The sequence below is a fragment of the Sciurus vulgaris genome (genome assembly GCF_902686455.1).
Source record: "Sciurus vulgaris genome assembly, chromosome: 1".
NCBI classification, from domain to species: domain Eukaryota; kingdom Metazoa; phylum Chordata; class Mammalia; order Rodentia; family Sciuridae; genus Sciurus; species Sciurus vulgaris.
The window spans coordinates 189,495,806-189,521,880 of NC_136461.1; the positions used below are offsets into that span (position 1 = coordinate 189,495,806).

General features: G+C 35.4%; 1 protein-coding gene and 1 pseudogene across 3 annotated transcripts in view; one reads left to right on the forward strand and one right to left on the reverse strand.

The window, feature by feature from the left end:
• EIF3H (eukaryotic translation initiation factor 3 subunit H) overlaps positions 1 to 13,984 on the reverse strand; it is a 97,326-nt gene extending 83,342 nt beyond the window's left edge. For both annotated transcript variants that reach the window (XM_079142093.1, XM_079142094.1), the window contains exon 1: positions 13,820 to 13,984. In XM_079142093.1, the coding sequence (XP_078998219.1) occupies positions 13,820 to 13,951 (132 nt within the window). In that variant the 5' untranslated portion in view covers positions 13,952 to 13,984. The remainder of the gene's footprint in view (positions 1 to 13,819) is intronic.
• A 9,811-nt stretch (positions 13,985 to 23,795) lies between these two features.
• On the forward strand, positions 23,796 to 24,263 carry LOC306646845 (large ribosomal subunit protein uL22-like; annotated as a pseudogene). The gene has a single exon. The product of its transcript is annotated as a large ribosomal subunit protein uL22-like (transcript).
• Positions 24,264 to 26,075: the final 1,812 nt, after the last annotated feature.

Sequence of the window (26,075 nt, forward strand, 5' to 3'; positions counted from 1 at the left end):
GTTGTCTAGTACAGAGTAATTCTAGAAATTCTTATTATTTGTGAAAAAAAGCTTTAGTTAAAAGCTTAAAACTAAAATCTTCTGACTATAAAATCTTCTGACCTATTAAAACAGCAAAAGTAGCATAGTTAAGAGACTGGACACCAGAATACAAAATAAAGCTTAAGACACAGCTCTGTGGCCTAAGAACACCTTATCTATCCTAGCCTCACTTCCCTCCTACAGAACAAAGCAGACAATATCTATCTCCTACCACTACTGCACAGATTAAAAACTAATCAACCCAAAATACCCTGTACCCAATGCCTAGGAAGTTCAGTAAATATTAACTACCACCATAATAAAGGACATTATTACAACAATCAGTGCACCTATTCTCATTCACTCATCCATTCATCTGCCCATCCAATGAATAATAAGTGACTAAAATATGCCAAGTACACTCACAATTCTGACGTGTGGGTACTGACCAGCATGTTCATCATCAATTCCTCAGAGATTTTTCAGCCTACTAAGATGCAAGTTATAACTTATTAAAAACCAATCACCTAACAAAATTTATCCTAGAGTTATCTCTCATAAATCTTATAAAAACCAGACAGTTTCAGGACAAGATTTTCTAAATTTGCATTCAAAAGTTAAGAATACAATTTAAACTGATTTATTCAAAATATCTGATATGTGTGCAGGTATGTATATATAATTTCCTTTTAAAAGATCATCATCTTAAAACAAAAGGCAAGGTCCACTCCAAGGGTTTCTTTTTGAAATAAAAATCAAAGCCCAAACTGCACCAGTTGCTGGCTAGTTGAAAAAGGGGTCAGACAGGATGCACAATTCATAGTTGGCTTTACTCCAATTTTACAGCTTCTGGGAGGTAAGGCCCATAGCATCAATTTCTCACATCAATCACTGTCAAGGAACAGTTATTACTGTAGAAAACTTTTATTCTCAAAGAAAATGTAATGCCACAAAATCTCCCCTTAGCATATTCTGTAAAGTCAATATCTAGACTTTCATTTAATTCTGGCTTCATTCACTGACTGATCTGTGAACTTGGCAGTTTTCTTATTTGGTTAAACCTAGATCATTTTTTCTAACACTGAACAAAGAAGGTAGTTATTGCCAAAATGTGAATTCAAAAAGCAGAAAACTGCATTAGTCTTAAATTTAACACATTTTATGGTTCAAGTGGGATAGGGGTTCCATTTCATAACTGGCTGAGTCAAATAATAAATGGGATTTAAATCACTGCGGCTAAGTTTTGATGTAAAAAAATTTAAGTAACTTCAACAGGGGGAAAAAAGATAGTTAGCCCTTGACACACATGGGATTAGTTACAATGCTCCAATATACTTAATCAACATCACCTCTATAATATTTCAGTTCAAAAAGGCACATTTCATTATTATTTTCTTGGACCAAATGATCATCGATGCTCCACATTTTTAAATTTTAATAGACTAATAATTGTTGAGAAAAGGGGCAAAAGGGAAACACATTTTCAAGAAATTCAAAAAATGCTACTTGTCTCATAAAAATTCCTCCTGGGAAAGTATAATGATGCGATTAAATATACAAATACACAATCACAATTTAAAAGTTAACTGCTAAGGATGTTTAAGTTTCCACTTTTATTATCTACACCACACACACACACAATCAACCTACAAATTTTCCCATGTGCAGCTGGCAAGATAATTTTTCTAAAGTGAAATGAATGATAAAAAGGCTTAGCTGAAACAAAACTGATTTTCCTCTCCCCCCACCAAAAAAAAAAAATCAGAACTGCTATGAATTATCTACTTCCTAACACATTTGATTTTATTATATCCAAGAGCACTGACCACTACTTAAATAAAAAACCTTTATGTGATTTGGGGTCTTCAATTATCATGTTTCTGCACCCTTAAAAGGGGGGTAGTATTTGCTAAAATAGATTGGCAGGAGGGGCGGATTTAAAAAGAATAACTGTGGGCCAGGTGTGGTAGCACACACCTATAATTTCCAAGCTATTCGGGAGGCTGAGGCAGGAGAATCCCAAGTTTGAGGTCAGTCTTGGCAATTTAGCAAGATTCCATCTAAAAATAAAAAAGGGTGGGGATATATTAACAGGGATGAGAGTTTCTTTTTATTACCTTTTCTTTTGTCTTTTTATTTGTGTAGCATGTGCATGTATCACCAAGTGTATTTATTGGCTTTAATTAAACAGGCTCAATAGATTAAAAGCGCTTCTACTTTACAGTATAAAAAGTATTTATAGCCAGGCATGGTGGCACACGCCTGTAATCCTGGCTTGGGAGGGTGAGGCAGGAGGATCCTGAGTTCAAAGCCAGCCTCAGCAACTCAGCAAGGCCCTAAGTAACTCCAGCAACACCCTGTCTCTAAATAAAATATAAAAAAGAGCTGGGGATGTGGCTCAGTGGTTCAATCCCTGGTACAAAAAAAAAAAGAAAAAAGAAAAAAAGTTACTATAGTAAGCCCATAAGGTCTATTCATCTTTCTGGTCAAGAAATCCTTCAGAATGTATAATGAAGATTATACATTTCTTTTTTTTTTTATTTATTTTTATTGTAAACAAATGGGATACATGTTGTTTCTGTTTGTACATGGAGTAACAGCATACCATTTGCATAATCGTACATTTACATAGGGTAATGATGTTTGACTCATTCTGTTATTTTTTCCTTCCCCCCCACCCCTCTTTTCCCTCTATACAGTCCCTCCTTCCTCCATTCTTGAAGATTATACATTTCTGTATAAAATGTAATGTGTTTTTTTTTTTTTTTTTTCCTCTCTCCAAAAGGAAAATACTGTGGTTTTAACAGTTTGAAAGGCTACCATTAAACCAGACTTAAAAATAGTGGCTACAAGTTCTCACCTGAGAGCTGAAAACGCAAAAGGACCTTGAATATCAGGCAATAACGCTTGATTTTATTTTGTGTAGAATAGTGATTTTCCAAACGGTTTTTGAGTTTTAGGACTACAGTTATTCCTACTGGATAATTAGTATCATGTGTGATGGTCAAGTACAAAATCGAGCCTGTGAGGCAGTTACATGAGGCTTTTGCAATAGTTAAGAAAGGAGAGCTAGAAATGAATAGCACAGACAATACAATAATAAAAGGACAAAAGTAAGTGATCTTAGGAGAATCTAAAGAAAACCTCAAAGAACAATCAAAGATGAAATCAGAAGCCTGAAACTTTTCCAGATAGGGGTATCACTAATAAAAAAAAGTATTTACTGAATTAAATCACTACAACAAACATACTAACATGCACACTTAATTTTAAAAATGAAGACTTTCAATTTCTATGTATTTGTTAAGCATTGGAAAAACACAAGAAATCAAACACCAAATCATAATGGTGTTACCCAACTGCATGTCAAAAGCTTTAAAACTTTCTTCCTTGTGGATTTTTGTGATGTTCTTAGATAGTTTTTCTTTCTAAAAATTTATTTAGCATATTTGTACTGTGTCAAAGGTAAACAGTGGCCATGTACATCAAATGAAACTAGTTGAGAACAGGGATAGAAGTATAGAAATATAAGGTAGAAAAAATTTACATAATCATCAGGATACATGCAGAGCTGTGCCACTTATGGATGCAGTAGTTTATATACTACTTTGGAAGAATACAAAAATTTTAAAAGTTTGTCAAAAATAAAGGTGATGAAAGAAATACAGGTGATTTTCATATTTTCACTAATAATAAGTCACCACTACTTTTCTGAATCCCATTTTTTTTTTTCCTTCTATGCTTGGACTTGATACTAATATTAACAAAAATACAGCATACTACTCCAGTATATTCAGGTATTCAGTTTTGGTAAAACAATAACAGTTTATCACCAAATAAGTGGGTATGTAAATTACACTGTACTCTGCTATTAAATCTTCACTGGGTATAACACTTTATAGAATGATCTTCTAAAAGTAAAAAAAAAGATCTTCTACAGGAAAAATAATAAAGTTATCTTCCCTTGAAATACTGTATCTCATACCTTGCCAAATAAAATCCCAAAGTATGATAAATATTTACCAAAACAAAATTATTAACTAATTTCGAATTGAAAGCAAATGCAACCAAATTTCCATGTAAATGCTAAAATCAGAAGCTTTCATCTAAGGAAGGTTGGCAGATATATAAAGTAAAAGTTAGAAAATTTGATCAGACTTAAGAGACCTATGTTTTAGAAAATATACTTTCCAACACCCTAACAAGGAACACTGCATTATTTTGTGTTCAACTTATGGTTTCTACTTCTCTCATCTTGACATTAATCAAGTCACATAAATCTGTTTATCTGAGTTTCCTCATTTATAAAATGGGAATAATAATGGCCCCTAAATATCAGAGTTTTTATGATTTCAATGCTATAATCTAGTACTGATGGTTCCACTTACAAATTTTCAATTGTACAATGGTGTAAAAGCAGTAAAAAGTGATAGCAGTTATTCAAACTTCTAATTTTTATCTTTTCACGAGTTAGAGATGTGTGGTGAGACACTTTGTCACAATGCTGGGTAGCAGCAGTGAGCCCTTCTCCCAGTCAGGCAGTTAGGTCATCAAGAGCATAAATAACAAACAGGCTACAGTATACCGTGTTGCTAATCCTGGATGTTCAGCAGAATGGGTGTATACATGCGATTTTGACTTTGCATATTTTCAACTTAGCATATTTTCAATTTACAACGGGTTTATCAGGAAATAATCCCACTGTAAATCAAGTAGTATATATATAGTACCTGGCGCATAAAAATAAACATCAAGTCCTTAAAATGTATGAAACATGTAATAATGGAAGACAAAATGAATTAAGAACAACAAGACATGATCTGAATTCAAGCTCTAGGATAAGTTGCACTATGTCTTTGAAAAGGTACTCAGCTTCCATAAGAGGGTGAATATGTATAATACAAATAATACTACTCTTATCAGCCTAATGGAGGTATATTAAGATACAATAACATGTCAAATGCTTTTTTCTTTTATAAAAACTTATTTACAAGTAATAACATCTTACTTGTCTAAGCAAATAATAAAACTAAGCAGTCAAGATGTCAGACTGTGTACTTAATTTAATCCTCATTCAAGAGTGTACTTACTCTAAGGTTAGAAAAAAATCCTAACAAGAATGCTTAAATGGTTTTTTATTCACAGTAAATAAAACGCTAGGAGTAAAAGGTATAAGAGACAGATAAATTTAATAACAAAAAGCAACAAACCAAGAGCTGGGGATATAGCATGTCAAGCACAAGGCCCTGGGTTCACCGGCACCGCGGGGTAGGGGGGAAGAAAAAGCAACCAACCTAAATTCAATGACAGGGAATATTTATTATATACATGTCTAGGACTACCCTTTGGAATTTGTTCTTCTTTTTTAAATTTTTAGTGCATTATAGTTATACATAATAGGTTCATTTTGACATACTCATAAACACATCTAACAGTTTTCTCCAAGTTAATTCCCACGATGACCCCCGTTCTTTCTCTTTCTCCCTGCCCCTGATCACCTCCTCAACTCTACTGGTCTTCCTTCTATTTAGTTTTTTTTTTTTAATTGAGATGTTACAATTATCTATAAAACTGGAGATGTAATACATTTATACATGGTCCTAGTATAATTTGGTAAACTTTATTACCCAGTTTTTCTCCTCTCTCTCCCCTCCTGCCTCCCCTTTGGTTCACCCAACAGGATTTTTGAGAAATATTGTCCAATGCGGGTCAATAATTTATATTCTTAACGATAATACTAAGTCACAAAAAAAGTGAGATTATGCTCAATATTCTCTGCCTATAATGGCAGAAAATTACAATATACATCAGAAGGATTTATCATTGAAATGGCTAAAATGTAAAATCTTTGGTGTTTGACTTTCAAATTATCTGAACGAAAAATCATATGTGAATGAGCTGGGCTCAGTGGCCCACACCTATAATCCCAGCAGCTCCAGAGGCTTTGAACTTCAGTGAGCTGAAAGCCAGCCTCAGCAAGTGGGGCACTATGGACTCAGTGAGACCCTGTCTCTAAATAAAACACAAAATCCAGCTGGGGATATGGCTCAGTGGTTAAGTGCCCCTGAGTTCAATCCCCAGTACCTCTCCTTAAATAAAAGAAAGGGAGGGAGGGAGGGAGGGAGGGAGGGAGGGAAGGAAGGAAGGGAGGGAGGGAGGGAGGGAGGGAGGGAGGGAGGGAGGGAAGGAAGGAAGGAAGGAAGGAAGGAAGGAGAGAAAAACTCATATGTGAAATAGCCTAGTTATTCTCCACTAAAACCAGAAAACTGAAATAAAGAAACAAGAGTCACATAATTTTTGTTGTTGTTGTTAAAACATTAAAATGAAAGCCAAACTATATTTACTTGAGATTAGGATTTCAGACAAGAGTTTTCATTTCACAGAACTTAATAAGGTATTACCTACTCTCTAACTTCATACAGTATTACAAAAAAGTTTACATGGATGCATGTGTTAAGTTTGGCACAAGCCCTTTACAAGTCTGAATTATATATCTCAGTTCATGAAATACTGGCCCCAACATTTTCATATAGATCTGAATAGCCATTAAGTCAGGAAGACAGATATAACATTTATCCCCAAAGTTGCAGAGAGGATCAGATTAAAAATCTAGTTAAACATTCTTATGCAGGGTCTTGTAAATACTGGGTGCTCAATTTACATAAATGATTTTCTTAAAGATAAAAATCCAATGCATAAAAAGATGAAATATGAGCAAGCTTATAACTAGTTTCCTAAATATCCTCAATTGTGTGCTCCTTTCTCACCAATATACTATTAACCCTATTATCCTACAAAGGATTTACTCAGTTTCCTGATTCATTTTTAATAAAACTTCCAAAACAGAATTATATTAATTCATTCATTGTCTGAGAGCCTCCTACATTTCAGACCCTGTTCTAGATACTTGGAAATAATGCAGTAAACAAACCTGACACAGATCCTGCTCTCAGGAAGCTGATATTCTAGAGTGAGGAAACAAACAGGCAACAAGTAAACCAGAAGTTCAGAGAATAACAACGGCCCAAATGAGATGACATGAAGTGACAACTAAATGACAATAGGTATATGTAACTTGGGCTTTCCCATTAATTAATAACATACTTGGTCTTATTTACAAAATTGCAGGAAGAGGTAACTAATAATAAACTAACATATATGTTAAACAATAAGATGACTTCTTACAAATATGAGAAAATAAAGCTTAAAAGGTAACAATTTTTTTTTACTCATGATGAATTTTTACTTGCAAAATAAAGTGTTAACAAACAATAAAATAAATCTGTTACTGTGTACCATATGATAATTGAGAGAATGAACAATTGCAACAAAATAATTCAAACAATCTCTCTGCGCCTGACAGCAGAACTATTCAACCTGTGTTCCAGAAACGGTCCATCATCAAACCTATCATTTTAGAAGGTAACAGTTGTTAAAGGCAATGGGCGTTTAGCACTGGAAAGACGGAGGACACAAATATATTACACCTCAGCCTTCAAAGTAGTTATCATTCAATTGAGAAAGGTAATTAACATGTCTGATCACAAAGATGAATAATACATGCTGTTATCAATTATAAAAAGTTCAAGGAAAGGAACTCAATATGAACCAGAGCAAGTGTTTCTCAAGCAATATGCCACAAATAATCTGACTCAAGTCCAGAGAGAAGGTTGAGAATTTATGATACTTTTGGTCTGCATTTCTAACAAGCTCTCAGGTCAGGCCAATGTTATTCTGCATCTTACTGGTGCATGGACCACACCTGGAGTAGAGGAGCTAATGAACCTAAGAAGGGTAGGATTCAAACTGTCCTGAGAAAGTGAATTGAGTTTTACATGAAAAGTACAATAGAAAGAATTAGCTTGATCTTGTCTAGGAACAAGGAGACCGCTTAACTAGAATAAAGATCCACTCTTCTATTCCACAATGGTATACCACAGACTCTTGCAAGAGACACAAGTCTACTGGAAAGGACAATCATGAGTGGTACTATTCTAATTTATTGGAGTAGAAAGAATAGAAGTCTAGCCACATCAAAGGTAAAAGAGATGTAGAACAATGGATCTTTTCATACACTACTGGGAACAAATGTTAAGTGGTACAACTGCTTAGGAAAATAATTTGACACTACTTAGTAAAGCTAACAAGGAACATCCCTAAAACTTAACAATCATGATTTGAAATAGAGATTCAAAACATGAGAAAGAGAAATTATACAACTTAATTCATATTTTAATCATTTATTCATATAAATAGTCAAAACTTAATTTGTTTAGAAACACTCTTGTGAAGTTATAAAGAAATCATTAAAAGAAAGCTCACAACAGTTTTTAACATAAATTGAAGAGAAAGGAGAGGAAGGAATGAAAAAGGGAAGAAAAGCTTCAAAGATATTCTCAACATTCTATTTTTCAAGTTGAAAGATAGTTAACAATTTTTATTTTGTGATTATTTAAATTATATAATATAAACACTATTTTGCCTATCTGATATATTTATATCATTGATAGTTCTTTGCTAATGTTATTGATCTTTTTTCAAAAAAATTAATTCAGGGAACTGATGATGGCAGATTCTAATAGTAATGAAATGAAAAGAATGAAAAACTACAAATACAGATGGTTCTTTGATTTCAACAGGAAAAAAATGAAGGCCAAGAAAAGAACATAAGGAACTAAAAAAAGAGCTGAAATTTTCAATCTGGGAAAGGAAATATTACAGATACTGAAGAGCTGATGTGACAGAATTAAAGGCAGGAAAGGAGGAGAAGAATACAAGAAGAAAAATTGGTATACGCTGCTATTAATATGCCAGGTATAAATGTAATCAAATATCAGGCTAAATATAGTATAAAATTTATCTCTGGAATCCTCCATGCTTATTTATGGCTGAGAATGATCATAAGAGTAGGGATCATAGCAATCTTTCTCATCAGTATCAACAGCATCTAATAAAGCTAGATCTGGCATATAACAGGCAATCCATAAATTATTTGTTAAATGAATCAAGAATAGAACACATCTGGAGCACACAGATTCAAATTAAACTATACAATGAATTTAGAAAATGGAATAAGTCCATCAAGTCACATTTTTATTCAATACATGACAATAAGAGAAGTAGGATTTGGAACAGAAAAAAAACTTAATGAACATAAAATAGAAAAACTGTGAGTGATTTATTCAAGGAAAAGTGAAAAAGACCTGTGCAGCTACAATGTACAGTTCTTATGAAGCTTGGGAAGAGTAAGAAATAAACCTAAACAGAGAAGCAAGAAACAAGAACATCTTGATGGGTCTTGCATTCACTGGAAAGTCACCACAAATAGTGAAGGAAGTAATGAACCCTGACATTAAATGAATGTTTCAATGAAAGTATGAAGAGGACTGAAGATAACCAAGAAAAAATACTCAAGACATCATTAAAATAATGTATGTAAGATATCAGGACTTTAGGAATTGCACCAAATAAAACAGAATCATGTATTTATTAACTTTTTTTACTATATGCCAGTTAACAAGTTCTGCTCTAGGGATACAACAAGTAGAAAGTATACTCCATACCCTAAGCAGCTTACATGCTGGTAGAGAAGACACATAAGGAAACAAACAAGACAGTTACAGGTTTTGGAAAATGAAGAAAATATAGGGTGGTGTGATAGGGAGAAAAGTTATTCTGATAGGGCTGTTAGACACGGCTTTTCTAGAGATGGTGATGTTAAAACTGAGAACAAAGAATCAAAAGTAGCCACGAAGGAGAAAGAAATATTTAAAAGTATTATGAGTGGCAAAAACAAGGAACTAAAAAAGTTCTTGTGACTGCAGCCTAGAAGAAAGTATAGAGTTGGCTGGACATGGTATCACATGCCTGTAAATCTCAGCAGCTCAGGAAGCTAAGGAAGAAAGATTGAGAGTTCAGTCTCAGCAATTTAGTAAAGCCTAAGCAACTCAGCAAGACCCTGTCTCTAAATAAAATATAAAAAAAGAGCTGAGGATGTGGCTCAGTGGTCAAGGAGCCCTGGGTTCAATCCCCAGTGGAGGGAGAGAGGGAGGGAGAGAGGGAAGGAAAGAAGGGAGAGAAGGGCGGGAAGGGAGGAATTAAGGAAGGAAGGAAAGGAGTGAGTGAGTATGGAAAAGGAAAAAACAAAACAAAACAAAAACAGAAGCTTGAATACCACAATAGGAAGCCAGGATTTCATTCTAAGTATATAAGGTTGGTGGCATATAAGTGGGAAAGACAGATGGATTTAATATATTTTGGCAGTAAAATAACAGAATTTGTATTGACTGCAGAAGAAAAAGGACAAATGGAGATGAGAATAGATGGCAATTCTATTGACAAAGATGGAAGAGACTGAGATAAGAACAATGAGGGGGTGAGAGGAAGAAGAAATATTTAATAATTCTGTTTCAAACATGCTCAATTTAGGATGCCTATGAGGTATCCAAACAGAGATGTCAAATGAGAGTAATGTCTGACAAGAAATAAAAATCTAGGAGTTATCAGAATATATAATATTTAAAGTCAGGAGAAGGGATATTCTAGTTATTGACACAGGGAGTCCATTTTAATTCTCAAAACAACTCAGGGAAAATGAGATACGAAGAGATTAAATAACTTACCCAATGTCACTCAGCTCAAGCTGGGATTCAAACCAAAGCAGCTCAGCTCCAGAGCACACAGGTTTATCTATTTCATTACATTACCTATGTCAAGCGAAGCTCATGAAAAATCAAAATTCAAACCCTGAGGCTCTCCAACATTCAGTAATGAGGAAGAAGCCAACATAAAAGATAAGGACTAAGCACCCTGTGAGGTATAATGGTGAATGACTGGGCCAGCGACAAGTGACAATCCTCAGGATTTGGATATGGAAAAAAATGAAAGAATGTAGGAAATCGTATAAACTATTAAAATTGAAAGGGACAATGTCAATCATTCTGTGGATGAGGAAATGCAGCTTTCAAGTAAAACAATTATAAAAGTACTGTTAATTACTAGTGGATATGGACTAGAAAAAATGTTTCCTGATTATCAGTTCAACACTCTCTACAATTCCAATCGACACTGACAAAGGTAGCATTTAGCATGACTTGAGAAAGAGTAATATTAATAAAAATAACAAAAACAGTGACAGTAACCTGTTTACTATTACACAGGTACTTTACTAAGTACTTACATGTCTCTCAATTTTGAAAGCTAACTTATGAGGTAACCTCTTCATCACCATACCCATTTTACAAAGGATAAACCTGAGGCCCAGAAAGTTTAAATAATTTGCCCAAGGTCATGTTAACTGCCCAAATAAGAATATGAATCCAGAAAGCAGTAGTGCAGCTCAGTACCAGAGCATGTACTTAAAATGCATGAGGCCCTGAGTTCTATCCCCAGAACCAGAAATAACAATAATAATTATTATGATGATAAAATCTGAATCCAGGTCTGCCTTCAGCATTCTTCTAGCCAATATGTAATATTGTTTCCCTAAGAAAACAATGTTAATCAAGTAATCAAGTAATCTCTAAACCTAGCACAGTATCTGGCATTGAATAGGTACAATTTAAACATTTTCTAGACGAATTATGGTAACTAGTTATGTGAAATACTCATGATTAAAATATGAGTGATCAAGAATCAAGAACCTTGTAATTACCATCATAATCAAGCGGCTTAAAATTGTTTCAATGACTGAAAAACACATGTATGCAGAGATGAAAAAAGTATTCAAAATTTATTTTGTTAATACTTACCTAACTGGTAGTGAACAAAAGCAAAAAGAGGTACTGTGAATAACAGGTAATTCATTGAGCTTTTCTTAAATCAAAAATAAATAACCTTAAAGGCCTCTTTTATATGACTGAATTAGGATCACTGATAAGCTTCCAATTTTTAATATAAATTACCTGGTAATGTAATAAAAAAAGAGTCCCTTTTGAGGTAGATAGGAATGTTTTCATCACTGGAAAGATATCTTTCACAGAAAATCAATAAGTCAACATTTAAATATTTTCAATCTCTTATAAAGAAAAATAATTCTTAGCACTAATCAATTGTAAGAACTGATAAAAAATAATTTGTGAAGTCACAAAAGAGACTAGGTCTCTTGATCTTCCTAAGCCTACTGCCAGCTTGTGAAACTCAAAACATTTCCAGTCTAGTTCACCTGCAGTAATCTTTTTATTCAACAGTCTCTCTCAGAGTAGTAGGGACACATACTGCTGTGCTTTTATCATTGTCCCATATTACAAAGTGCTTATCACTTAGAAGAATGTCCTAAAATATTTTCTGAATAATGACTTCCAACAAATAGATTTATACCACATACCTGTTGCCTTTTTCAGCTCAAAGAACCAAATAATTCAAAGAATGATTTTGAAGCTTAAGTAAATTTACTAAGAAACGACTTAAACATATCCTAAGTGAGTAAGTGGTATTTACTTTTGCAAGTATAATTCAAGCCCACCCAATAATTTGCAATCTCTAAAGATATGTCATTTATTGCAGAACACACATCTCCCCTCCAATAAGCCAGTGAAAGCCAAAAACATCTATAAGTAAAAAAATTATTGTTCAAAATATTATGGGAAATAGATTAACATTCCGAAGTAAACCTTTTGCCTGCATCTTTCAAACTCTGCCCTCCAAAGACACTGAACTCAATTACAACCAACTAGTTTAAGTGATTAGTACAGATCCCACGTAAGTTTTTTCACTTACTCCAAACAAGAACTCTGTCATAGACAGTTCTCATCCCCATCTGACAAATGAAGAAAGTGAGGCTTAGAAAAGTTAACCTTGCCAAGGTCCCAGAGCTAGTGGATGACAGGGTTGAGAGACTGAATGAGTCCTTCAACACCAAACTACCTTTTTTAATAGTTTACTTAAGTCAGTTCGAAAACTCAATTATATGCTGAATTGAAATTATCAGTAATTTCCACTTAAACATAGTTCCTGCAACTACAATTTGGACATGAATTTAAAAACACTTCCTTAATATAAATGTTTAAGGTCTTCACTAATAGAAAAATAACAAACCTCCCCCCCAATACGGGGGAGGGGGGATCAAACAGAGAAAAGGATTTTTTTTTTTTCAAGAAAACTAGGAAAAATATTTTTAAAGCTAAAAATTTCTACAAATGCACTTTGCTTACAAATAGAAATAAAATTTCACAGCATTCTAGATCTGTCCATTCCCTTATCCAGTATTTCCATTAAGATGCCCTAATTCATGAATCCTAACCACTCAATACATTTTAGGCTATTCTTTGAGGCATTTTATGTAGTTCAGAATTAACACCACAAAAAACTTAATTACAATTATTCGATTTCAGGTAAAGCGCTGAACTACAGACTCAAAAGAGTGACTACAAGATAAATCTCTTCTTGAGAAGCAACAGGTGTCATAAGCCCAGGCAAGAAGCAATGTGGTTTCCCTCACTCTCTCCTTTTCAGAGCCCTAAACTAGGGTCCTAAATCCTTCTCCATAACTTCGGGCAACTGCTTGTGCCCAGAAGCCTGATTTCCAACTCCCCTTTCCCAGACATCTCAAAACAAGACCTCAAGTATGTGTCACATACACGCTTTCGCTCCTTTTCTCGGCCCCCAACTGCCCCATCAGAAGACAAGGTGGCTGTAGCGTCTGCGGAACAAAAAGTGAAAAAGGAAGAGAAGAGTACTAGGGGAAAATCTGGGCCCGGCCTCACGAAGCCGAAAGGGAAGGCAGCAAGAGCAGGTCGGGAGCGATCAAGCTGGGAACTGCACTCCCCACGTGGGTCTGTGGTGACGGAAGTTCACTCACCAAGCCATCTATCTGTACTTGCTTCACGGCCGAATCTCCAGGGCCGCCTTTGCCTTTGCCTTTCCCAACCACGCCCGCAGAGGAGCTGGAAGAGGTGGCGGTAGAGCCGGCACCTTCCTTGCGAGACGCCATCTTTCCAGCCAGACAGGAAGAAAGAGAAACGTGAGTTGCCGGAAGCGGAAGTATAAATCTTTGGGGGCGGAGCCGGTGAGAGGCCAGTGTGGAGCAACACCTCCCTTCTCCATCCAGACCTCCTTTCCCCGCGGAGTCTTGTGCGCATGCGCATTGTCCTTTCTGGTTGCTCAAAGAGCAAACTAAGAGTGTTTTGTTTTGTTCTGTCATTGTTTTGCGGTACTGCGTATTGAATCCAGGATCTTGCACTTATTGGGCAAGCATTCTACCACTGAGCTACATCCCCAGCCCTTTTTATTTCTTTAATTGTGAGAATGGGTCTTGCCAAGTTGCTGAGGTTGGCCTTGAACTTGTTATCCTTCAGCCTCGGCCTCCCGAGATGCTGGGATTACAGGACTGTGCCACCTTGCCGCGCTAGACCTTTTTAAATGTTGAGTCAGCCCTAATTGGGCAGAAGGCTATAATAAAATTGTTTGCATTTCTGTGTCATCTATGTGAAAATTATTTCAATCTCTATTCTTTGTTTTTTTTTTTTTTTAATTTTTTACAGGCTGCATTTTGATCCATTGTACACAAATGGGGTACATCTTTTCATTTCTATAGTTGTAAACCATATAGATTCATACCATTCGTGTAATCATACACGTACATAGGGTAATGATGTCTGTCTTATTCCACCGTTTTTCAAACCCCCCTCCCTCTCATTTCCTTCTACATAATCTAAAGTTCCTCTATTCTTCTCTCACTCCCCACCCAACCCCACCCCCATTATATATCATTTTCCACTTGGCTCAGTAGTACAGCAGTTATTAGTTGGGTTCCATCCCCAGCACCAGAAAAAATATATTAATAAGGAATAAATACCCATTCTTGACCGTATAAGTGGATAATTATCATAGTCTTTTCTTCTGGGTAATCATAATAGTCTTTTTTTTTTCTGCTTTTGTGTTTTCTGAACTGTTTCTGAAGGTCAAAGCAAAAATTATAAAATTGCCTAGTATGGTTCTAAGTGCACATAGAGGAAATATTTAAGGCAGTCATAAACAAGGACAGCTAAGGAACATATATGAAAGTAAAGTTATCACATTTGACTCAAACTAGTAAAATGACATGACACCAAACTGTAACAGTTACACTACCCAGAGAAGTCACCAAAAAGCTTTTACAAAGAGATACACTCAAAAATACCATGGATAGATTAATATAAACTATTAAAACATGTTTAATTCCCAGGAATGCAAGAAAAAATACAAACAAAAAGATTTAATAGAAAAATAAATAAAATGGCAGACCTAAGCCCAAATATATCAATAAATTACATCAATATAAATGTTCCTATATACCAATTAAAAGACAACAATGGGTAGAACATGACCTAATCATAACTGTCTACAAGAAGCTCACTTTAAATATGCTTTAAGCACACTGAAAATAAGATGATGAGAAAATATAGCAAGCAACCATTAATCAAAAGAAAGCAGGAGTGGCCATATTAATATCAGATAAAGCAAAATTCAGACACAAGAAAATCAGAGACAGAAGGAGACAATAAATAGTCGTAACATGGTGAATCACCAAGAACACATGGCAGTTCTGAATGAGCACACCCCAGCAACAAATGAGAATGTATGTGAAGAAAACAAACAAACAAAAAAAAGCAGCATCCCTGAAAGGACAAATAGACAAATCTGAAATAGCTGTTAGAGATGTTCATTCACTTCTCCCAACAATTAATAGAACAACTAGGGAGAAAATAAGAATTTAAGAAGCTCAGCAATACCATCCATCAAGATCTAATTGACAGTTAACAAATACTTGAAGTACAGAATGTACATTCTTTTCAAGTATCCATGGAACATATATATCATATCCTGAATCATAACAAACCTTAACAAGTTTAAACCTCAATAAAGTGATATCTGAATTGAAATCATTCAGAGTATGTTCTCCAACAACAACCAGTCAATTCAAACAAGAAATCAAAATATTAAGGTAACAGGGAAATTTCCAAATACTTGAAAACTAAACAATACATTACTAATAATTCACAGATCAAAGAGGAGACCCCAAGAGAAATTGAAACACACACACACACACACACACACACACACACAAACACACACTGGACTGGATGAATATGGAAATATAAAATTATCAAAATTTGTGGGACATAGCTACATTAGGGCTGAGAGATAAATAGCTAAACATCTATGTAGCAAGCAACCATTAATCAAAAGAAAGCAGAAGTGGCCATATGAGATGCAACAATATTCAGACAAAAGAAAAATCAAGAAATGTCTCAAGTCAATAATCTAAGTTTCCTTAGAATCCAAGAGGAAAAAAAGGAAGATAAATTTAAAAATATGCAGAAGAAAGGAAATAAGAAATTCAATACTGAATATTCTGAATATATTCAATCACCCAAAAATGGTTGGTCACAACCATTAAATTATATTTCTGCAACCCTGAGAGTTTAGTATTGAAGGCATTAATTTCATTGTGAATATTCATTTCCTGGATAAAATAAATTCACACTGTATTCCAACAATATGTTCATCATTCTCTGTCACAGGAATGAAAGTTTTTAGTGTAGTTCTATGTTTGTTAGAAATGTTTCAAATTTAGTTAAAGGCAAAAAATGAGAGGATGCTGAGATCCTTCCATAAAGAGCCACACACGGAGCCCATATGAGATGACCACATGGGGAAGGAAACAGGATGGCCTGCCATACCTGTATGAAAAAGTAAGCTATTACACTGTCTACCCAGTTTTGCTTTGTGGAATAACTCTGCCCACTAAGAAAACATGGCCCGGTGAATGCCAGACTGTGACCAGTCTCTTCCTAAGAACCAGCCAGTGATACAACTGCTGCTTTTCCTCATTAAGCAACATCTTCCTTAAATCCCTTTCAAGCCAATGGAATGAAAGAATCGAGACACCAAATATGAGCCAAACAATTTTTTATGTCACTTTATTTCTATTCAGTATTCAGATGAGTCAAAGGATTTTTTTTTTAATTTTAATTCACTTCTACTCAGATGTTACCCACTTTCAGATCTCTATGAAAGGCATGATTTCTTCAAACATCTGACAGTCTTGGGCCTGAACTGAGCAATGCATTCCGCAATGGAGCAAGACATGGAGCATTTCTGCTTAGGGCTCCCAGCCAACCTCTGTAGACAAACTTAGCATCTGTTCCTGCCTTGGTGTGAAGGAACTTGATGGAAAGTAATATGACCCTTCTCTTTCTCATAATTCCTAGAAGAAACTGTACATTCATGGTATAGAATGAGGTGGGGATACTCTCCAGTACATATCAGAAACAAAGGAAGCAACAAAACACCATTGTCAAATGAATAAGTTGTAACAAGAGATTGTATAATGGGCAGAGAAAGAGAGAGAAAGAGAGATTGTGTAATGGTTCTGTATTTTCATGTCTTCTGTGCAGATTGTCTTCTGGTAAAGAGGCACAAAGATATTTCCTTTCTTCTTCCTTCTTCTTTCTCCTTGTCATTCTTTTTCTTCTCCTCGCCCCTTCATCTTCCTCTTCCTCCTTCTTCTGTGTTTTTTATTTTAGTTGAAAAATCAGACTAACATCTTTGTGTGTTCTCTTAAGAAGGATATATTTTTATGTGATGGTTATGCCATCTCCCAAAACATAAGATCAACCACTAAATTTTTAGGGAGTCACAAGTATCCAGGTATAGGGAGAATTAGGAACTCTAACCTCCAACACTACTCATGCACAAGGATCAAAACCCCTCAATCTATGAAAATGGGTGAAAAAAAGTCAATAACTGTCTCATCTCCTCTCCCCAAGAAACTCTATGGTACCATAATAACAGATGCACTAGGTCTAAGTTTAAAATTAAATATAGAGCTGGATGCAGTGGCACATGCCTATAATCTCAGCAACTCAGGAGGCTGAGTAGGGAGAATTGGAAGTTTGAGGTCAGCCTCAGCAATTTAGCAAGGCCCTTAATAACTTAGCAAGAACTTGTCTCAAAATAAAAAATAAAAAGGGCTTTGGATGTGACTCAGTTCAATACCCAGTGCCAAAAAGGGAGAGAAGGAGAAGGAGGAGAGAAAAAAATGAAAGAAAATTAAACATGAAAAGTCAGAAGAAACAATATTGTTGACTTTCAGTCACTCTTACAAAGAATACAAGTAACAATAGGTGTTGGTAAGGATGTGGGAAAAAAGGTACACTTGGGGGCTGGGGATATAGCTCAGTGGGTAGAGTGCTTGCCTTGCAAACATAAGGCCCTGGGTTCAATCCCCAGCACCACACACACACAAAAAAAGGTACACTCATACATTGCTGGTGGGATTGCAAATTGTGCAGCCACTCTGGAAAGCAGTATGGAGATTCCTCAGAAAATTTGGAATGAAACCACCATTAGACCCAGCTCTCCCACTCCTTGGTTTATACCCAAAGGACTTAAAATCAGCATACTACAGTAACAATGTTTATAGCAGCTCAATTTAAAGTAGTTAGATTGTGGAACCAAACTAGATGCCCTTCAATAGATGAATGGATAAAGAAACTGTGGTATACATACACAATGGAATATTATTCAGCCATAAAGAAGAATAAAATTATGGCATTTGGAGGTAAATGGATGGAGTAAGAGAATCATGCTAAGTGAAATAAACCAATTCCAAATAACCAAAGGCCAAATGTTTTCTCTGATAGGTGGATACTGATACATGATGGGAGGGAAGTGCAGGTAAAGGAGGACTGGAAGAACTTTGGATTGTATAGAGGGAAGTGAAAGTAAAGATAGTGAACTGAGACAAACATCATAACCCTATGTACATGTATGAATAAACGAGTGGTGTGACTCTACATTGTGTACAACCAGAGAAATGAAAAGTTGTACCCCATTTGTGTATAATGAATCAAAATGCATTCTGCTGTCATGTACAACTAAATACAACAAAAACAATTTAAAAATACCTGAGAAAAATTAAGATAATAAACTTAAGAGGAAAGGTTAGGCCAGATGTAGTAGCAACACCTATAATTCTAGTTACTCAGGAGGCTGACGTAGGATGGCAAATTCTAAGCCCAGCCTAGGCAATTCAGTGAGATCCTCTCTCAAAATTAAAAATAAGGGCTTGGGATGCAATTCGTGGTAGAGTACTCGTGAGGTCCAGGGTTCAATCCCCAATCTCCCCCCGCCCGCCCCCCCCCCCCCACACACAAGGGTTTATTCTGGCTCACAGTGTTAGAGATTTTAGTCCATGGTTATTATGCCCTGTTGCTTTGAGCCTGTGGTGGCAAGAATATGTGGTAGAGGAGCCTGCTCACCTCATGGTGGCAAGGAAGGAAGGAAGGGAGGGAGGGAAGGAGGGAGGGAGGAAAGGAAGAGGAGAAGCGAGGACAGGTCCCCGTCACCACTTCAACAGCACAGCTCCAATGACATAACTGCATTCACTAGGCCCCCAACACATCAAGGTTCCACCACCTTCCAATAGTGCCACAGGTTAACACATGAGTCTTTGGGAGACATTTATTCGAACTATAGCAAATATATAAATGGGGTAAACTTAAAGTTCAAGATTAAATCAATACACTTTTCATTTGGCCAAAGAAAATCATTTGACTTAAGACCCTAAACACTTAATATTTTAGTCAAGTGTAAAAATATGTCTCTGGCAAATAATTAAAAATAGCTATAGCAACATTTTCTTCTGGGTCCAAATCTCTTCACTGTGTTGTCAAGGATAAAAAAATGATGTATGTGTTAAATATCTTTAAATCAAGGTGTTCATGCAGGTTATTCTATCATTTACAGCAAAAGCTTTGAAGGTATTTTGCCTTGATTTGACACAAATCCATCAAGAATGCTTTGGATTTAAGTAATCAAAACCAAACAAGAAAACATTTTGAATTAAACAAAAACGTACTGTACTCTCTTGGTTCTGTTCATAGAATAGCTACCACTGTAATCTCAAAATAGCTGCCAGTAGCAATTTTTATTTTGTTTATTGCAAAAAAAAAAAACCTCTCCCCAATCATGGAAAAAGTCTTTATTTTTACTCTGGGATCGGTTTGGGTCCTGTTGCCTCCTTTTGTGTTCATATGTATCCATATGTGGGAAGTTGTTATACTTTGAGGAGCTAAGTAATTTGTTCAGCATTATGAAAGGAACAACAAAAAGGATAAAGTCAGAGCAAATTAAAAAAAAAAACTCATTTAAACATAAGACTCAGCATGTGGGCAGGTCTACACATTTGCTACAATAATAATTTTTAAAAAGACATTTGACCTGTTATCCCAGTATTTTGATTTATGACTTACCAACTTGTATTACAACAAAGTAATCTTGCATTGAAAAAGTCTGAGATTTTGAATGACTTTTATTTTGTATAATAATGTAATTAATACCTTGTATTGGTGTAATTCAATTATAAATACTAGACTTTAAAATAATAGTCTACTGGATTATTGAAAGCATGTTTAATTTCTTGCTGTCAGAAGTTCAATTTCTGCCCTGTAGATTTCCTGCTGCTTAAAAATATATATATGAAACCAGGAGTGAAAGATGTGTCTTTAACATTTTGTTCAATATAAATAAATGGTGTTTTCAGAAAATCTGTTTAAAGGTATAATCTGACATAATTTTCAATATTTAAACTCCTTTAGGTAACAGTAATAATATTTGCTTACCTAGAGTAATTTTATAAGAATTCATTAATCTTCTAACATGCTTTGATAGGTTAAAATGAATGACCCCTTATAGTCTGAACTTCTCCACCAGTTTCAGTTACAATTTAAATAAACTTCAAGTGGCCATTTGTGTTGCATTAAAGATATTTTTCTCATTGCTGATACTTCTTAACTTTTTGATCTTCTCTGCTAATGTTTGTTTTCATCTCTTCAGTATCATTAAACATTGTGTAGTAACATGCCAACTATTCAAATCCCTTGTACTCAAACACTGAATTCCTTTTGATTTACCCAACTTGGTAGTATTCTCTGTAAGTATGGTTTCATCTAAATGAACATTACAACAAACTTGCTAGTCTAATTTTATAGTCATCAGACAAGAGTCATCTGATGATATGTAGTGTTGGGCACTTCCTGGATACTGTCTGGTTTAGAAATATCCTTGGCAACCAGGAGCAGTGCTGCACAGCTGTAATCCCCGTGTCTCTCAAGTTGGAGACCAGCCTCAGCAGTTGTTTGTGAGGTTCTCAGCAACTTAGTGTCTCAAAATAAGATTAAAAAAAAACCAAAAAAACTGGGGATGCAGCTCAGTGGTAAAGTACCAAATCCAAGTTTGGGGTTGAGGCTGGGGGAATGGGAGAGCCTTGACAAATAGAAATTTCCCTTGAAATCTTTTTCTTTTTTTTTTTGGGGGGGTGCTGGGGATCGAACCCAGGGCCTTGTGCTTACAAAGCAAGCACTCTACCGACTGAGCTATCTCCCCAGCCCCTGAAATCTTTTTCTAAGAGTCATGTTTTCTCCTTTGTCATCTGACTTGAAGGAAGAGCTAACCGACAGTGACAGGGCTGACACACAGAAATCCTGCTTGGTTTTATCAGTTGACAAAGAGTGACACTAACATTTCCTAGCTGTTTCTTAACCAGGTTTCTGGGGTTCTTATTTAGCTAATATGTCCCTACTAGAGATGCATCCTGCTGAAATAAATTCAAATCAAACTGCTTATGCTTTCAAAAGAAATGAATGTCAAGATGGCTTCTACAAGATATGTAAAGGATTTGGTTTATTTTCCTTTGAAAAATATTCTACCTTTTAGAGACATCTTAGAAACTAGAATGTTGAAACTGTTCAAAGAAAGGGCAATTGTATTGGTGAACACCAGTTAACGTGTTTTCATCAAACACACCTGTCAGTTTAAACTTTCTCTTATTTTATATCTTTTTACAGTAAACTTGAAATTTATCAGTTAGGATTGGATTTGGCTGCATCTAAAATAAACTTAAAATAAGATTTTAAAACCAAAGTAGAAGTTTATTTTTCTACTCAAATAAAACAAATCCAGAGTAGGAAGTCTAGGTTGGGACAGGCAGTTTCATGGCTGCCACCACCTAGCCTCCCTCTTAACTGCTTTGCCAGCATTTGCTCATGAACTCATAGGCTACTGGAGTTCCATTCATCACACCCCAGTTCCAGGAATTAAGAAGGGAAGGAGGGGAAAAGAACAAAAGCACCCACTGTCAAGCTAAGTTGACTTCCTTTAGTAAACTTCCTAAAAGTCCTTGCAATGCTTACATATCTTTGGCTAGCACGTCATCATATGGACAGAGGGCTGGAGAATGGATCATTTTATCTTGGCATTACTGTCTAGAATAAAAATCAGGATCCAAGGAAGAGAGGAGCTGGGTGAAGTGGTGCACACTTATAATTCCAGTAACTCAGAAGACTAAGGCAGGAGGATTGCAAATTCCAGGTCAGGCGAGGCAACTCAGTAAGGTCCTGTCTCAAAATAAAAGAAAAAGGGGTGCAGATGTAACTTAGTGTTAAAGTAGATTCCATTGCCAGTAGCAAATTTAAAAAATAATAATAAATTAAAAGGAGGAGGAGGAAGAGGAGAAGGGGAAGAGGATATGGACGAGGAGGAGGAAAAGGACGAGGAAGAGGAGATAGTGAAAATTCACATTCTGTATCATATTTATTATATTTGGTGGTTTTGTGAGAAATATCATGCAACCATTAGACCATTAAAAATAGTGAATGGAAGCTTTGCCAACTGACTTTGGGGAGGTGTGCATGGGCATTACTATAAGGATTGTTGGGTGAGAAAAGCAAAATGTGTAGAAGTGATCAAACGATTCCAGTTTTGCATGAGTATCTTCATGCACGGACATCCATATGTATGCATGTGGTATAAGGGTGTGAACAGGGAAACGCTGCAGAAGGATGCACAGTAGTTTGTTAACCTGTATCATACAGGTAAGGGGAAAGGGAATGAACAGCTTTTTACTGTTCCACTTGAAACAGGCTGACTCATTCCTGTTACTTTTGTAACTTAGACAATTAAGATTATCCAAATGTGATCAACTTTAGATCTAATTTTACTGACTTTTCTGACAGATATGAAATTTCACAGTAAGGCAGTCCATGATGGAGGCTGTCCCAGGGGACCTGAGTGAAGAACTTCATGCCTCAGTATAAAGCAGTTTCACTAACTTGTTTTAAAATATATATTTATTTAGCTAAGTTGTTTATTTAGAGAGCATTTAACTAGATAATTTAGGAAGAGTGTAGTAATCTTTCTGATGAATATAAACAAATATTTATAAATATTTAAATATGAATATAAGGCAGAATAACATTATAATGGATATTTTAGATGACTTCTCTAATGTTTATGGAATTGAACAAAACCATATTTACATTTATTTATGAAATGAAACAGAATAACCATTATAAATTGTATTTAATGTTTACCCATTTAATTCCACTTAGGCCATTAAATCTTTCATGAAAAGTCCTATGTGGGATTAGTCACACCTTTCAAGAATAAATCACTCTCATGTCAATTTGTCTTCATCAAAATATCATGAAGAAAAGAATCTTTGGAATCATGTATAACATCTCACTATAAATTATATTTGATCCAGACATCATAAGAACTTGAAAATTGTGAAAAAAAATTTTAAATGAATCCTCTAACAGCCTCAGCTGAATGTGAATGTGTTTTCGGCATGGAAAATGTCCAGTGCAGTGACTTGGTCACTGAGAAAAAAGCTAACAGCTAGCAATACTAAGACATTACTGTTCCTGCACTACACGTTTAAAAAAAAAAATCAATGACTACTAAAGATTTTAATAGTTCTTCCTGTAAGCGGCCTGAGGTGAACTGTGAAAATGGTCCACTACTCTCTTGACCCAGAAAACTCCACAAAATTATTCGAATCAAGAGGTTCAAATCTTCAGGTTCACGTTAAAAACACTTGTGAAACTGCGCAGGCCATCAAGGGTATGCATATCTGAAAAGTCACCAAGTACCTAAAAGATGTCACTTTAAAGAAGTCATGTGTGCCATTCTGGCATTACAATGGTGGAATTGGGAGGAGTGCCCAGGGTTTAGACATAGATTTTCTGGTCATTGAACATATCCAGGTGAACAAAGCACCCAAGATGCTCCGCTGTACTTAAAGAGCTCATTAACCCATACATGAGTTCCCCCGCCACACTGAGATGATCTTCGCTGACAAGGAACAAATTGTTCCTAAACCAGAAGAGGAGGTTGTTCAGAAGAAAAAGATATCCCAGAAGAAACTAAAGAAACAAAAACTCATGTCACGGGAATAAATTCAGCATAAAATAAATGCAAATAAACACTTAAATCAAGATTTTAATAATGATATTATAATAATTTTTAATTTTTTAATTTAAATTTAGATCCACTTAGATAAACTTAAACAGTTTATTCAATAATGGCAATATTTGACTTCTGCCTTGGTGGTGGCCAAATATTGATTTGCCATTACTAGGCCATTTGGCATCTGGACAGAAGTGTATTAAGTGGATTACTTAATAAAAATATCATACTGGATAAACAGTGGTACTTTACTGCAAAAGGTCATGAGGAACACTAATGAGCCTAATGACCTGGGAAGATATTTTTAATAAATGTCACTTCCTTTCCAAATACTGTATGCACTACCCGTCCTTTTGTAGATGAAAACTCTCGAGTTAATAAAGAAAAAAATTGATGCTGAGGTTGCTAAGCTCTATGGTACAATAAGATATGTTGGGATCACATTCACATAACATTTATTAGCATATTGTGACAATGTCCTATTTTATTATTAGTTATTATTAATGTCTCACTATAATGAATTTATAAATTAAACTTCATCATAGGAATGAAGATATAGGGAAAAAAACATAGAGTGTATGTAGTTTTCAGGACTACTCAGTTTCAGGCCTCTACTGTGGGGGTGCCTTGGAATGTATCTCCTGCAGATTAAGGTAGACTTCTGTAGTACTCTTCTCCCTCAACACTTGTTTTGAATCCAAAATGGGCATTTTAAACATACACAATAACAGCTTTTTCTGCAAGTCCTGGGATCATGTTTTAAGAAACACTGCAGTAATAGAAAACTTTATTTTAAACTTGAAAATCAACACTATCGGCTGTCTTCAGGTTTTCACAATAAGGGTAGTTGTGCAAATTGGCACTGTCTTAAATGCAAACCTTGAAAAATTATGCTGTAGTTTAGTAAATTTAAACAAGAACAACAAAGTAGAATGTGGCTCAAATCCCTAGTGATGAACCACATTTTTCTTCATACTGAAAAATAGCTAAAGAGCTGGTAGATCTGAGGCTACTTTTCAAAAGGTTTTAACTATTTTTGTCAGGCTGAGGTGGTATCATTTCTGTTTGTGGGGGCAGTATAGTTGGGGTTGGGTGTTGGCATACAGGGATAAAGACAGGATTCAAATCAGAAAATAGTGGGCAATTATACTCAAGTACCACGAATCTGATCCTACAGTGATTTTTCATGGCATCCAGTTCCTAAATTTATTTTAAGTTAAATGAAAGCAGTCATCTAAGTGATGGGCTGGGATCAGGTCAGGACTAACTTTACAGAAGATTTTAGTTCCAATTTCAGAAATCTATATATTGAAATAAAAGCCCAAATGCAAACAATACATTTCAATCACACTGTAAATCATTTTTTCTGTGACAGTTCTTTCAACCTTTAGCCAAAACTAGATCTGGGACAGATTCCAGGCTAGGACAAAAATGAAAAATTCCATACTCCCTTTCCTTTGATTATTTTTGCCTTGAAGTGGATACTCAGCAGATAGCCATGGGGGAACTTGAAGTTTTCTGATTCACTTTCTTCATTAATCAAATTGACCAAATAATTTCTAAACCTTCAATCAGTTCTGTACCTTCCTGTTATTAGCCCAGTGTCTAGTTTCCCCCTGTCAGAATCTATGGACATAAAAGGGTTCTTAAAATGGAACTAGGGCCTGGTCATACTGCACCTTGTGCACTGCATCCCAGTGACTCCAGAGACTTAAGCAGGAGGATCCTAAGTTCAAAGTCAGCCTGTGCAATTTAGGGAGAACCTGTCTCAAAATACAAAATACAAAAGGGCTGAGATGTAGCTCAGGGATAAGACACCCTGG